At 51.4% G+C, this 13,096-nt stretch overlaps 1 protein-coding gene across 1 annotated transcript; it reads right to left on the reverse strand.

Annotated features, from left to right (window-relative positions):
• Nucleotides 1-1,229: 1,229 nt before the first annotated feature.
• On the reverse strand, nt 1,230-6,459 carry KLK12 (kallikrein related peptidase 12). Its single transcript, XM_007179906.3, has 6 exons — nt 6,426-6,459; nt 6,181-6,236; nt 5,557-5,716; nt 4,433-4,692; nt 3,421-3,554; nt 1,230-2,168 (listed from the first exon to the last, which is right to left on the reverse strand). The coding sequence occupies exons 2-6, from the start codon at nt 6,215-6,217 to the stop codon at nt 2,013-2,015; spliced, it is 747 nt and encodes a 248-aa protein (XP_007179968.3). The 5' UTR covers nt 6,218-6,236; nt 6,426-6,459; the 3' UTR covers nt 1,230-2,012.
• Nucleotides 6,460-13,096: the final 6,637 nt, after the last annotated feature.

Consider the following 13,096-nt stretch of genomic DNA (forward strand, 5'->3'; position numbering starts at 1 on the left):
CCCCACCACCCCCCACCCCTGGCAGGCCCAGGACGACTGGGCCTCCCAGCCCTGCCTTATTGCCCTGGGGACGGGGTGTGTGGGAGCCCTCCCCAGGCCGGCCCTGCCCACCTGCCACTGTCACCTCCCCAAGCCCCTCTTCTCTCTGCTTCTCTGTTTCCCCACACCTCTGTGTCCGTCCGTCTGTCTGCATCCTTCCCTGTCTCTCTTTACCTCTCCCACATTTCTATCATTCTTTGTGGGTATGTGTGTGCATGTCATTTTTCCTTCTGTTCCTATGTATCTCTGGGCCTTTTTCTCTTTGTCTAACTCTGTTCTTCTCTCCCAGTGTCTCTCTGCACATCTCCTCTAATCCTTTGTATCTTTCTTTGTGTCTCTGTCTCTGCCTGCCTCCACCCCTGTCTCTTTCTCTCCCTCCCTTCACTTCTGTGTCTAAATCCCCCTCCATCCTCTTCATCTCCCAGTCTCTCTGTATCTCTTGTCCCAGCCCCTCCCTCCCCACAGCCCGAGCCCAGGTGGGACCCTGGCCCCTTCTGGGCCCCTCCCTTCATCATTCCAAGGAGCGGGGTGGGGGGACTGGGACGTCATACAGGTGGGGCTGCTGCCAGCCGAAGGGGCAGGCAGGAGGGTGGGGAAGGCAGGTTGGGGCCTGTGGGATTCAAGGCCCAGGAAAGGGAAGTCAGCCCTGGGCAGGGACCACAACCCCCAGAGCTCCTCTGGGCTTCACTTCTCTGCCGACCCTTCCCTCCACTCCCTTCTGCTAGCCTCTTAGGCTGCCAGGAACCCCAGGGTCCTCAGAATCCAACTGTGGCACTTACTTGCTCTGTGACCTAGGTCCAATGACTTCCCAAATCTGAGCCACCTCAATTTCCTCGTCTGCAAAACTCAAGTGACGATCCCTACTTCTCCCAGCTTGTTTGTTATCAGTTAGCTCTCCCTCTGTCTTACCCTCCTCTCTCCCCTAACGAGATGTGAAGCAAGACTACGGGGTAGGCCTGGGTTCTGACAGCAGCCAGCCCTGGCCCCGAACCCTGGCACTACCTCTTCCTACCACAGTGATGTGGGACGAGAGACTCCACCCCGGCGAGGCTCAGTTTCTTCATCTGTGAGATGGGGGTGACAGCCCTGCCTCAGGGGGTTGGGATGAGGACTCCAGGAGAGCCAAGTACAATAGGCAGTCAGCAAAAGCTCCCACAGCTCTCATAGTCTCCCCTCACCCTCTCCCACCTCAAATTTCCCTTCCGTTCATTGGGGAGAAGAAATTCTCTTTCCAACTCCTGGGGAGGCTGTGAAGACAGAACCTGAGAGGTGGGCAGAACTATTTTAAGACCTAGGCTGGGTCCTCTTGCTTTCCAAGGCTGCACCCCACCCTCCATCATTGCAGATGTATTAAAACAAACCCGCACCCCACATTAAATATAATAGGTGCTCAACTCCAGCTGAGCCAAGTTGCAATTGGCTAGTTGGAAGAATGTTACGTTTTATAGACACTTAATTAACTGGTAGTGGATTTTGATTTTGCAGTTTTCATTTGGTATTTTGGAGCCAACAATCCTGTCCGCACACACCCCTGCCCCAGTTCAGCTTATAAGCTCTAGGCAGTGTTCCTGTTGCGGCAGATGGAGAAAAATGGCCTTAATTTTTTACTGTTATAAGTAACTTTCTCTAGTCCATTCCTGTGTGGCCCCTGAGGGAAAACCCTCCCCCTCTCTGATCTCTATTTCTACACCTGTGGGTAGGGTAGCTGATGGGTAACTCTCCCTCCGATCTCAACCAGCAAGGGGATCAAACAGACAGACACAGCCCCTCCTCCAGTTAGATTTATTCCAGATAGTCGCGTACTCCCTCCTCCCCCAACCATGGGTCTTAGAAGGGCTGGCTGGAGTTGGAGTTCCAGGAAGAAGATCCCCAGTCCAAGAAGAGTGGGAGCTGGGGGTGATGATGGAGGAGGTATTGGCGCTCTGAGGGTCAAAGTGGCCCCCAAGCTGAGGCATGAAGGTGGAGGGAGCAGGTCAGTTGTTCCTCATGACCATCCGGATCCAGTCCACGTATTTGCAAATATTGGTGTAGACCCCTGGGATGCCTTCTTGCCCACAAGGCTCCACGGATCCCCAGGACACCAGACCCTGAAGGACTCCTCCGCATACTAGGGGACCCCCAGAGTCACCCTGGAAGGCGGAGGAGAAGGAGCATGGTCTGAATATGGGAGAAATCCTTTTCCAGTTTTCCTCTCCACAACCTCCTGCCCCCTCAGCCATTCCTGGGCCTTGAAGACCGTGGCTCCAAGCCTCTCCAGCAGAGAAAAAAGCAGACACAAGTTCCCAGAGGACAACAGCAATGGCTAACTAATAGAGAACACACTGTCCTTAGGGGCCAACCCCAGGGAAGGAGGGCGGGACTCTATGCTGGGTAGAGCCGTCCCTCAAGGACAATGGGTGGGCCCTGACCAATGGGGGAAGAGAGCACAGGCACCAATGACCAATCCCAGCGAAGGAGGACGGGACTCCGTGTCAAGGAAAATGGCTGGGGCTCTGACCAATGAGGGAGGAGAGCACCGGTACCAGTGACCAATCCTAGAGAAGGAGGGCGGGACTCCTTAAGAGTTCCCTCGGGCTTCCCTGGTGGCGCAGTGGTTGAGAATCTGCCTGCCAATGCAGGGGACACGGGTTCGAGCCCTGGTCTGGGAGGATCCCACATGCCGCGGAGCAACTAAGCCCGTGAGCCACAACTACTGAGCCTGCGCGTCTGGAGCCTGTGCTCCGCAACAAGAGAGGCCGCGATAGTGAGAGGCCCGCGCACCGCGATGAAGAGTGGCCCCCGCTTGCCGCAACTAGAGAAAGCCCTCGCACAGAAACGAAGACCCAACACAGCCACAAATAAATAAATAAATAAATAAATAAAATATTAAAAAAAAAAAAAAAAAGAGTTCCCTCAATGACAGTGGCTGGGGCCCTGGCCCGTAGGGAGGGGCAGCCTCCTCTGTGAAGGACCAGGAGGATAAGGTAGCAGAATTACAGGGTGAGAGAGTCCTCCAGCCCCCTTTCCTCCTGCATCCTGGAATCTCTCACTCTTACTTGGGCCAGCACCAACTGGATGGTGTGGGGAAGACTCAGAACTGGAGAGACAGCCGGTTACCTGCCTGAGCTCCAAACGCCGCTGCCTCTCTCCCTCCCCCATCGTCTGTCTTTGTCTCTTCCTCTCCCTCCCTTTGTGCCCCACCCGTCTTTCCTTCTCTGTTTCTGCCCTCCCTCTCTCTGTCCTCCACTCCCTGGCTCTCCCTCCCGCATTCTGTGCCTCTCCTTCTTTCTGACCTCATCTCTCTCCCCATCTCCCTTCCCTGACTTGCCTTCTCCCCCTTCCCCACTCCCCCAGTTGTCCCTCCCCTGCTTTCTGTCCTGGATGTTGCCTGCAGTCGCTCACCTGGCAGGCGTCCTCCCCAGCGACGCCGCCGGCGCACACCATGTTGTCCGTGATTCTCCCGGGGAACGCCGCCCGGCAGGTGGCATTAGAGACGATCGAGAGGTTAAGGCATTGGAGTCGGTCTGACAGCTGGTCTGGGGATGGAAGATGGATGCTGCAGGATCCCGCAAAGCTTCCCTCATCTCCCCGAAGAGGCGACATCCCTCTTCGCAAGGAAACCCAATACAAGTCTATACCCCACCCCCTCCCTATGACCTCCACTACAATCCTCCAAGCTCTAAATTTCACATTATGACTTGATTACACAGTGGCTCTTGATTTCAACTCATTGGCCCAGTCTCCCTGACCTTTAGCCTACGACTCAGATACAGTGAATCCAGACCTGACTTTCTCCTTCAATCCCAGCTACTGTGACCTTTGACCTTCAATCTTATTGCCCTTTGATCCCAACTTGGCCTCATGTCTTCTCTCTGTCTCTTGGCCCCATGTTCCTTGTCTTCACCTTAACCTCCAACCTCAGCTCTGAATCCTCCAAAGTGACCTCTGATCCTAGTTTATTTGACTCCAGACTCCATGACCCCTAACCTCTAGCTCCACCCACCAAGCCCTGTGGCTCCCAGTCCCAGACCAGTGATCCTTGATCGAATCCCAGTTTCCATCCTCGGATTGTGGCCAACATCTGGATCCCATGACCTCAACTCTACAATGACTAACATCAGAGTACCTGACCCATGACCCCAAGATCCTATTTACATATGTCTTTTGCTCCAGTCTGAAAACAGCACTCTGACCTCTAACCACATCCCTGACCCATGACTCCTAACTCCATACACAACCACTTAACCTCTTTAACTCCCAAGACCCCGATGCACCATGATCTCAGACCCCAAAGCATGAATCCTGATGTGTGACGCTTTACCCATCCTTCCTCTGAGATGGCATGACTCCTGACCTCTCACCCTATACTGCAAACTTTTGCCAATCCTGACCCCTGACCCCGGGACCCCCTTACTCCCTGGGTGGTTGGTGGTGCCCCAGCCCGAGATGTGGCACTTGGTGCCAGCCACTGCACAGGTCGCGGGCAGGGGCAGGGGCTGGATGCTGCGGGTCAAGAGGACAGGGAAGCCCAGTTGCAGAAGCCGGAGGTCATTGTCATGGTTCTGCAGAGCTGCCTGGTAACCAGGGTGGGTCACGGAGAGGCCACTGTGCCGGATCTTTTCGGTCCAGTCCAGCTGGCTGAGGCTGTGTTCCCCCAGGCTCAACCAGTACCTGCTGGGGGTCACAGAGGCTCAGCACGTGCAGGGTGGGCTGGCCTGGGGCTCGCAGACCCTCCTGCCTCTCTCTGCTGCTCTGCACCTTGATGGCTGTTCATTCCCTTGCTCTCATTCTCTTTGTCTCTTCCCATCTCTTGGTCTCTATTTCCACTGCCATCTTTCCATTTCCAGTGTTGGTCCTATTTCTCCTCTCCGTGCCACTGCATCTGTGTCACTTTCTGATTCTCTTAGCTGGTGATGCCCATGGGGGCAGGGACATCCATTGGTCCTATTCACTGCCCTGTTCCCACCACCCAGCAGGTGGCCTGGGCCATCAACACTGTCAACTAAATGAATGGGGGAACAATGAGTGGACTCTGTCCTGCTGGTGTCGCCTCCCTGTTCCCGAATCTCTCTGTCTCTCCATGTCTGAAACTTCCCTTTCGGAAAAAAAAAAATCCAGAGCATCAGACCTACAAAGCCCAATCCCCTCATTTTACAGATGGGACCACTGAGGCCCAGAGAGGTACCAGATGTAACCTTTGAAGTTGCACAAAGAGTTTGGGTCAGACATGGGTCCACAGCTCAGACTGGGTCAGGGGATGCTGGACTGGTGACACCATATAGGAAGGAAGGGGGACATGAGGGAACGTTGGGGGTGGGTGGGCAGATTCCAGGACCCTCCCCTGCCCTCCACCCCACCGATCCCCAGCCAAGTCCACCCCAGGCCCGTCGTGAAGAAGTCCTACTTCTTGTCTAACCTCAGACCCTCTTGTTGCAGGACCATCTCCTTACTCCTGTGAGCCCCCTCCCCCCAGCGCTCCCCTCCCCATCACCCTCCCTTCCCACCCTGAGTAGGGAGGGACCCAAGTGGGGGGCTTACCTGCTGATGCAGTGAGCAGCTGTGAGAATCCACCTGCGGTCAATGAGGGCTCCCCCACAGCGCAGCTGTGTACCTTCAAACAGCCCCACCTGCCAAGGCTGAGGGTGAGGGATACACTCCGTGCCTTTAAAAATCTTCTGTGCGTCCCCGCGGCTGAGCCCTGCGGACAATGGCATGGGCCAGAGAGACAGAGTCAGGAACCTAGAGATTGTGGATCAGATAGAAAGGGAGATACAGAAAGAGCAAGAAAGAGGCAAGAGAAAGAAACCGAGAGAGAGAGAGAGAGAGAGAGAGAGAGAGAGAGAGAGAGAGAGAGAGAGGGTGTCACAGGCAAAGAGACACAGACCCAGTGATATATAAAGACACAGTGATACACCCAAAGGACACAAAGAGGAAGAGAGAGAGATGCTTAAAGAGAAGCGAAACAGAGATTCAGAGAGAGAAAGGACAGAGACATAGTGACAGGGAGAGACGGAGGGGAGATGGATCATAAGATACAGGGAGAGAGCAGTGCATAGGACCCCTGGAGACGGAGGTGAATGGAAGCATAGAGTCAGCCAGCCTCCCTCCCCTCCTCAGTGCCAGGCATCCTCATGAGGGTTCCTTGCCTTCTGGGAAACTCACCAATAAAACACAGGAGAAAAAAGATGCTGGACACCATGGTGGGCCACTTCCAGGTTCTGGGGAAAAGGTGAGGCATCTCAGAGATGGCAACTGGACCCTCCTTTTCCCTGTCAAGTGGACCCTCCCTTTCTCCTCCCCTTCCACCAGCAATTCCACGAGGAGGGGATGGTCCACAGGCCCATCCCTCTCGGTACCCATCCCCCGAGTGTTACCCCCTCACTGGTGATGGCCTGCCCCCTCTTCACCTTGTTTCTCCGCCTGCCGGCTCCTCCACGTGACTGCTGCAGTCTCAGCCTGTCGGTCGCTCTGCTATCTGTCTGGCCACCTGCCTGCTTGTCTTTTCATCTGCCAGCCACCCCGCCAGTGAACTCTCCTCCTGTTCACCTGGCATCTCAGCCACCTGTCACGCAGCACCACCTGTCTTCTTCCTTCCGTCCGTCTGTCCCAGACCAGCAGCTGATACAGCTCTTAACTCTCTTTGTCCCAGCTCATGCAATTTCTGGGTTGAGGGAAGGAGACAAGGTAGACATGGGGCGGGGCACCCTCTAATCCCGTAGAAACTCTTCTTGGCTAATGACACTTAATGAGATTTACAGTTAAATGGGGGGGGGGGGCGGGGGGCCCAGTATGGCTCTGGAGGGAAGACCCAGGCCCTCTCCTTCTCCCCTCCTCTGCAAACCAGCCAGCAGCCCCGAGACCAATGATTCAAGGTGATCTGTTATCTTCCCCAACTGCAGTAATGAAGCCTCAGGGAGGGTGGGGCAGGTGGATACCTGGCAGTCCTCCCTGAGTGTTGCATGGAAGGGGCAAGAGGGTGGAAGTGAGAGGCAAGGAAACCAGGGGCAGAGAGAGCCTGAGAAAGAAGATGAGGAAAGGGAAGAGGCTTCAAAATAGGGGAGACAGAGGAGTTTCCAAACTGGGATCCAAGGAAGCCTGGTTCTAATTGAAGTTTTTAAATGCACGATCAACTCTGTTGCCTGCTTTCAGAGCACAGGTCTTATTATATATGAGGTCCATTTATCTAACTCCATGAAAGTTTGGTGTTTTTTTTTTTTTTAATTATTATTTATTTTTGGCTGTGTTGGGTCTTCGTTTCTGTGCGAGGGCTTTCTCTAGTTGTGGCAAGCGGGGGCCACTCCTCATCGTGGTGCGCGGGCGTCTCTCTATCGCGGCCTCTCTTGTTGCGTAGCACAGGCTCCAGACGCGCAGGCTCAGTAGTTGTGGCTCACGGGCCTAGTTGCTCCGCGGCATGTGGGATCTTCCCAGACCAGGGCTCGAACCCGTGTCCCCTGCCTTGGCAGGCAGATTCCCAACCACTGCGCCACCCGGGAAGCCCCATGAAAGGTTTTTGCATAAGGACTTCCACTGAGAAAGAAAGAGACAGGGGACAGGAAACAGAGAGAGGGAGAGTGCACGAGATTCAGGACAGAATCCCTCTCTTTCTCCTCTTATGTTTTTTTTTTTTTTTTGAAGTAAAATTTATATAACATAAAATCCAGCCTTCGAACCATTTTATTTTATTCATTTTTTAAATAAATTTATTTATTTATTCATTTATTTAATTTTTGGCTGCATTGGGTCTTCGCTGCTGCATGCGGGCTTTCTCTAGTTGCAGTGAGCGGGGGCTACTCTTTGTTGCGGGGCGCAGGCTTCTCATTGTGATGGCTTCTCTTGTTGCAGAGCACAGGCTCTAGGCGCGTGGGCTTCAATAGTTGTGGCACATGGGCTTCAGTAGTTGTGGCTCACGGGCTTAGTTGCTCCGCGGCATGTGGGATCTTCCCGGACCAGGGCTCGAACCCGTGTCCCCTGCATTGGCAGGCAGATTCTTAACCACTGCGCCACCAGGGCAGCCCTCGAACCATTTTAAAGTCTACCATGCCGTGAATTCCACTGCACTCACAACGTTATGCTACCATCACCACCAACTAATTCCAGAACATTTTCGTCACCCCCAAAGGAGACCCCATACCAGTTAAACCGATGTTTATCAAATGATGAATGGACAAATAAAAAGTGGTCTATCCATGCTATGGACTATTATTCAGCTATAAAAGGAACAAAGTACTGATGTGTGCTACACATGGATGAACCTTGAAAACACTACGTGGAGTGAAAGAAGCCAGTCACAAAGGCCCACAAACTGTATGATCCCATCTATATGAAATATCCAGAAAAGGCAAATTGGTGGAGACAGAAAGCAGGTTGGTGATTGCCTGGGGCGGCAGGGAGTGGGGATGGGGAATGACTGCTTAGTGGTTCTCTTGTGACACACAGACTTGCAGCTTGTGGCTTCTGGATAAAGTCAATCCCTTTTTGTAGCCGGAGACTCAAAGAGGACAGACCTCCTGCTTTCAGAAAAAGCTCTGAGCACCTTTGCCACCTTATCCAGGGAGGCCCTGGAGCGCTCAGGTCCCTGTACCTCATGCTTTACTCTTGGGCGTCATCATAAGCTCACTATGAAGCCCATTCCCTAAAGACGACTCAGGCATCCCAACACACAGGGTGATGTCTCAGGGCATGGATACCATCGTAGGTGTGGAAACTGAGACACAGCTAGATGGGGCCACTTGCCCAACGTCACACAGCTGGGAAGAGGCAGAACTGGAGTTTGAGCTGAGGCAGACTGGCCCCAGAACTTGTACTGTTAATCATTATCCAAATACGTGAATGAGCAAAAGAATGACTGACTGAATGAGTATATGTGTGAATAGATGAACATATAAATGTTGCTCCAGGTTTCAAAGAAAGAGGATAGCTTCTGGAAACATACAGACTGGGTTTGAAAGCTCAGCTCATCTCGTGATTCACCGGGGGCCACTGGGACACTCTCTTGTTCTGTCCTCGATTTGTTCATCTGAAAAATGGGGCTGGGGCTTCCCTGGTGGCACAGTGGTTAAGAATCCGCCTGCCAATTCAGGGGACATGGGTTCGAGCCCTGGTCCGGGAAGATCCCACATGCCGCGGAGGAACTAAGCCCGTGCGCCACAACTCCTGAGTCTGCGCTCTAGAGCCCGCGAGCCACAACTACTGAGCCCGCGTGCCACAACTACTGAAGCCCGTGTGCCTAGAGCCCGTGCTCCACAACAAGAGAAGCCACCGCAATGAGAAGCCTGTGCACTGTAACCAAGAGTAGCCCCCGCTCGATGGAACTAGAGAAAGCCCGCGTGCAGCAGCGAAGACCCAATGCAGCCAAAAATAAATAAATAAAATAAATTAATTTATTTAAAAAAACCCAACTCTTGGAATTTCCCGAGTGGTAGGGGAAAGAGGAGCATCTTTTGCTATTCATAATAAATCCCAGTAACCCTATTTGAGTTTATGTTAGTGAAGTGACAGGATGGGGAGGAAATAGGGGCCGGCTGCTAGGGGAACCAACCAATTGATTGGAGGGTTGGAACTCAGAGTCCCACCCTCCGACCTCAGGGCAGGAGAGAGGCACAAAGGTCCCGGCTGGAGATGCACAACCCAGGGCCACTTGAAGGAGGGCCCTATGCCCCGTTCCTGAACACCAACTACGGAAACTTCTGACTTAGGTCTGTTAAATCTACAAGAGTCTCCTTAGGTCTCAGCAAGTATAGCAGCAAGCAGCACAGTTCAAAATGCATGGCTGCGGGGCCAGTGAGCCAGACAGCAAGACGAGAAAGACCTCGGAGGTCGTGGACAAAAAGATGTCACCTGCCATATCAGTAAACAAAGGATGTTGCAGCCATCAAGCCACCAAGCCACTGCTGCCACCCACGACCGTGCACCCTGCCGGGATTCAGGTTGGAGAAAAACAGGATACTGGCCCTGCATAGCTGAGGTGCATATCAAAGGAATGATTTCAATGAGCCCAGACTCTGGCATCTTCCCATACATAGAAAAGCATTAAATTCATTAACTGGAGATGTTTGTTTGTTGGCTTTCTTTAATTAACAGTAATCTCTTGATGTTCCTGACTCTCTGGTTTTTGTTGCTAAAGCTCCAGTATATCCTGGTTCCTCCCTCATCTTTGAAGCTCTTCCTCAGAGCTCTCTGAGAGGCTGTCTCCCGGGCTCAAGTCCTCAGCGTGTCTGCTGAATAAAACATAATTCCCAACTTAGAGGTTGTGCGTTTTTTTTTCAGTGGACAAGGTGTTGGTCCTGTCTAGACCCCCACTCACAGTGCCAATTGTGGTCCCCCCACAGAGGCAGAAAGGACCCTTGGCTGCAACTGTGGCATCATTTTGTTTGTTTGATCGTTTGTTTCTTTTGGGTGGGGGGCCGGTGGGGGGCGCACACCGTGCTGCATGTGAGATCTTGGTTCCCTGATCAGGGATCCAACCTGCGCCCCCTGCAGTGAAAGCATGGAGTCCTAACCACTGGACCACCAAGGGAAGTCCCCAGATGGGGCATCACGAATCATGACATCTGAACCAATTCTTGGATGGGGGAGTCCATCCTATTTCTGTGGGACGGCTACATTATCCTTCATTATCCCTTCCTCCAAAAAGCCTGACCTGGGTCTCCGACCTCCTCAACCCTCTCACAGCCTGTCTGCTTCTTTCATCTTAGCATTGCATTTGTTAGAATGGAACTGTGGGCTTATATGCGTATTGTTCCCGTTTGCCTGTTAAGTCCAGCCTCGTCCCTTAAACAAGGCCTCACAAATCGGGCAGTGGCTTAGCAGGGCCTGGACCCTCCTTCCAGACTTGAGGGGCATGTCCCTGAGGGGGTTCTCAGAAGAGAAATACAGGAACGTGTCTCTATCAGCCTGGATGGATTCAGCTCACCGGTGGATTTTCCTTAGTCTAGGTCTGCACTTCTGTAAAATGGGGAGCTGATATTTCCCCAGCCGGGGCCTTGGGGGAGATGACATGAAAGGGCTTTATCTGCTGGACCAAAGACAGGAAGTATTGTTATCGCTTTGACGCCTCTCTCTCTCTTTGCTTTGTTCTCTTGCCCAGTCTTCTCACCTCCTCTCTCCCTCCACCAGCCTCCAAATTCCTTCCTGCACAGGATTTTAAAACTCCCCTGGGCAAAAACAGGAAGGAGAGGGCATGTGGCTGCAAAGTCCCTGGAGACGGGAGGGAGGAGGGCGGTCTGAGAAGCCTGTCACCTGGCTGGCCTTCTTGAATTAAGGTCTTGCTGGCAGTCAGAATCTCCAGCTCAGCTACGCCATTACTTTCTGTTGCACAGGAAGGATTTGGGTGGTTACCTCTCATTCTCTCAAATACGCAGCTGCCACCCAAGGTGTCTTGCTCTGGCACTGGGGCCTTGGAGAGAGCGTCATAACAACGGCATCAATAATAAGAACGACAATAATACTAACGACAGCTACCGCTTAGTAAGCATTCGCTCAGTACCAGGTGTTCTCCTTAGTGAGTGCTCTCACATGTTAACTCAATCCTCCCCAGAGCCCTCTGAAGTAGGTGCTATTTTTTTTTAAGCTTATTAATTTACTGACAGAGTTCTTAATCCTCAGATGGAGGGAACTGCATTCGTTGGTGCCACCTTATCATTGGCACAAGGCCCTTCTTTTTTTTTTTTTAAATTAATTTATTTAATTTATTTATTTTTGGCTGCCTTGGATCTTCGATGCTGCGCGCGGGCTTTCTCTAGTTGCGGTGAGCGGGGGCTACTCTTCGTTGCGGTGCGCGGGCTTCTCATTGCGGTGGCTTCTCTTGTGGCGGAGCACGGGCTCTAGGCGTGCGGGCTTCAGTAGTTGTGGCACGCGGGCTCAGTAGTTGTGGCACACGGGCCTAGTTGCTCCGCGGCATGTGGGATCTTCCCGGACCAGGGATCAAAGTTGTGTCCCCTGCACTGGCATGCAGATTCTCAACCACTGCGCCACCAGGGAAGCCCAAGGCCCTTCTTTAGTTTTCCTTCTTTATTTTATTTCCTTTTACCCTCATTTCCTTCTGCTGTTGTCTTTATTATTGTATATCTTTTGCTATTATTTCTGTTACTATGTATCTTTTGCTGTTGCTTTTATTATTGTGTATCCTTTGCTATTATCTTTGTTATTGTGTATCCTTTTATTATCTTTATTATCGTGGATCTTTTGCTACTGTATTTATTATCATATAGCTTTTTCAGAAAATTAAGTTGAAATTTGCATGCTGTACACTTAACCATTTAAACTGTATGGTTCAGTGACAGTACATTCATAATGTTGTATATATTTTTTAAATTACTCTGTGTTCCTACAACTTGTATATAGTTTTGTGTACAAAACAAACTGAAATTGTTTTATGTACTTTGGGTTTATGTCAATGGTGTTGTGGTACATAGCTTATTCTTTTGTTTATCTTTTTAGCTCAGAACTGTGCTTTTTTTCATTTTTAAATAAAATATTATCTACATAAAATAAAATCCATTCACTTTAAGTATTCAGTTTGGTGAATTTTGGAAATTGGATGCAATCATGTAACCACCACCATAACCAAAATATAGAACAGTCCCACTCACTCACCTTTCCCCTATCCTATTTTTTTTGGCTGTGCTGTGCAGCATGTGGGATCTTAGTTCCCTAACCAGGAAACCCGTGCCCCCTGCATTGGAAGCTCAGAGTCGTAACCACTGGATCTCCAGGGAAGTACCCCAGCCCCTCAATCCTTAAGCCGCCTTGTGTTTCTTTTGCAAAAACTCCCCTCCCCACCCCAGCCTCAGGCAATCACTGATCTACTTTGTGCCACTATAGCTTTGCCTTTTTTAGGACATCATATAAATATTTGGCTTCCCTCACTAGCATAATGCATTTCAGATTCATCCATGTTTTTGCATTTATCTATGAATAGTTCATTCTTTTTTTATTACTGAGCAGTATTCCACAGCCTGGAAATATCACAATTTGTTTATCCATTCACCAATTGTGGGATATCTGGATTGCTTCCAGTTTCTGACTATTACAAATCATGCCTCTGTGAACATTCATATACAAATCATTGTGTGGACAT

Source organism: Balaenoptera acutorostrata, chromosome 19, assembly GCF_949987535.1.
Source record: "Balaenoptera acutorostrata chromosome 19, mBalAcu1.1, whole genome shotgun sequence".
Lineage (NCBI taxonomy): Eukaryota > Metazoa > Chordata > Mammalia > Artiodactyla > Balaenopteridae > Balaenoptera > Balaenoptera acutorostrata.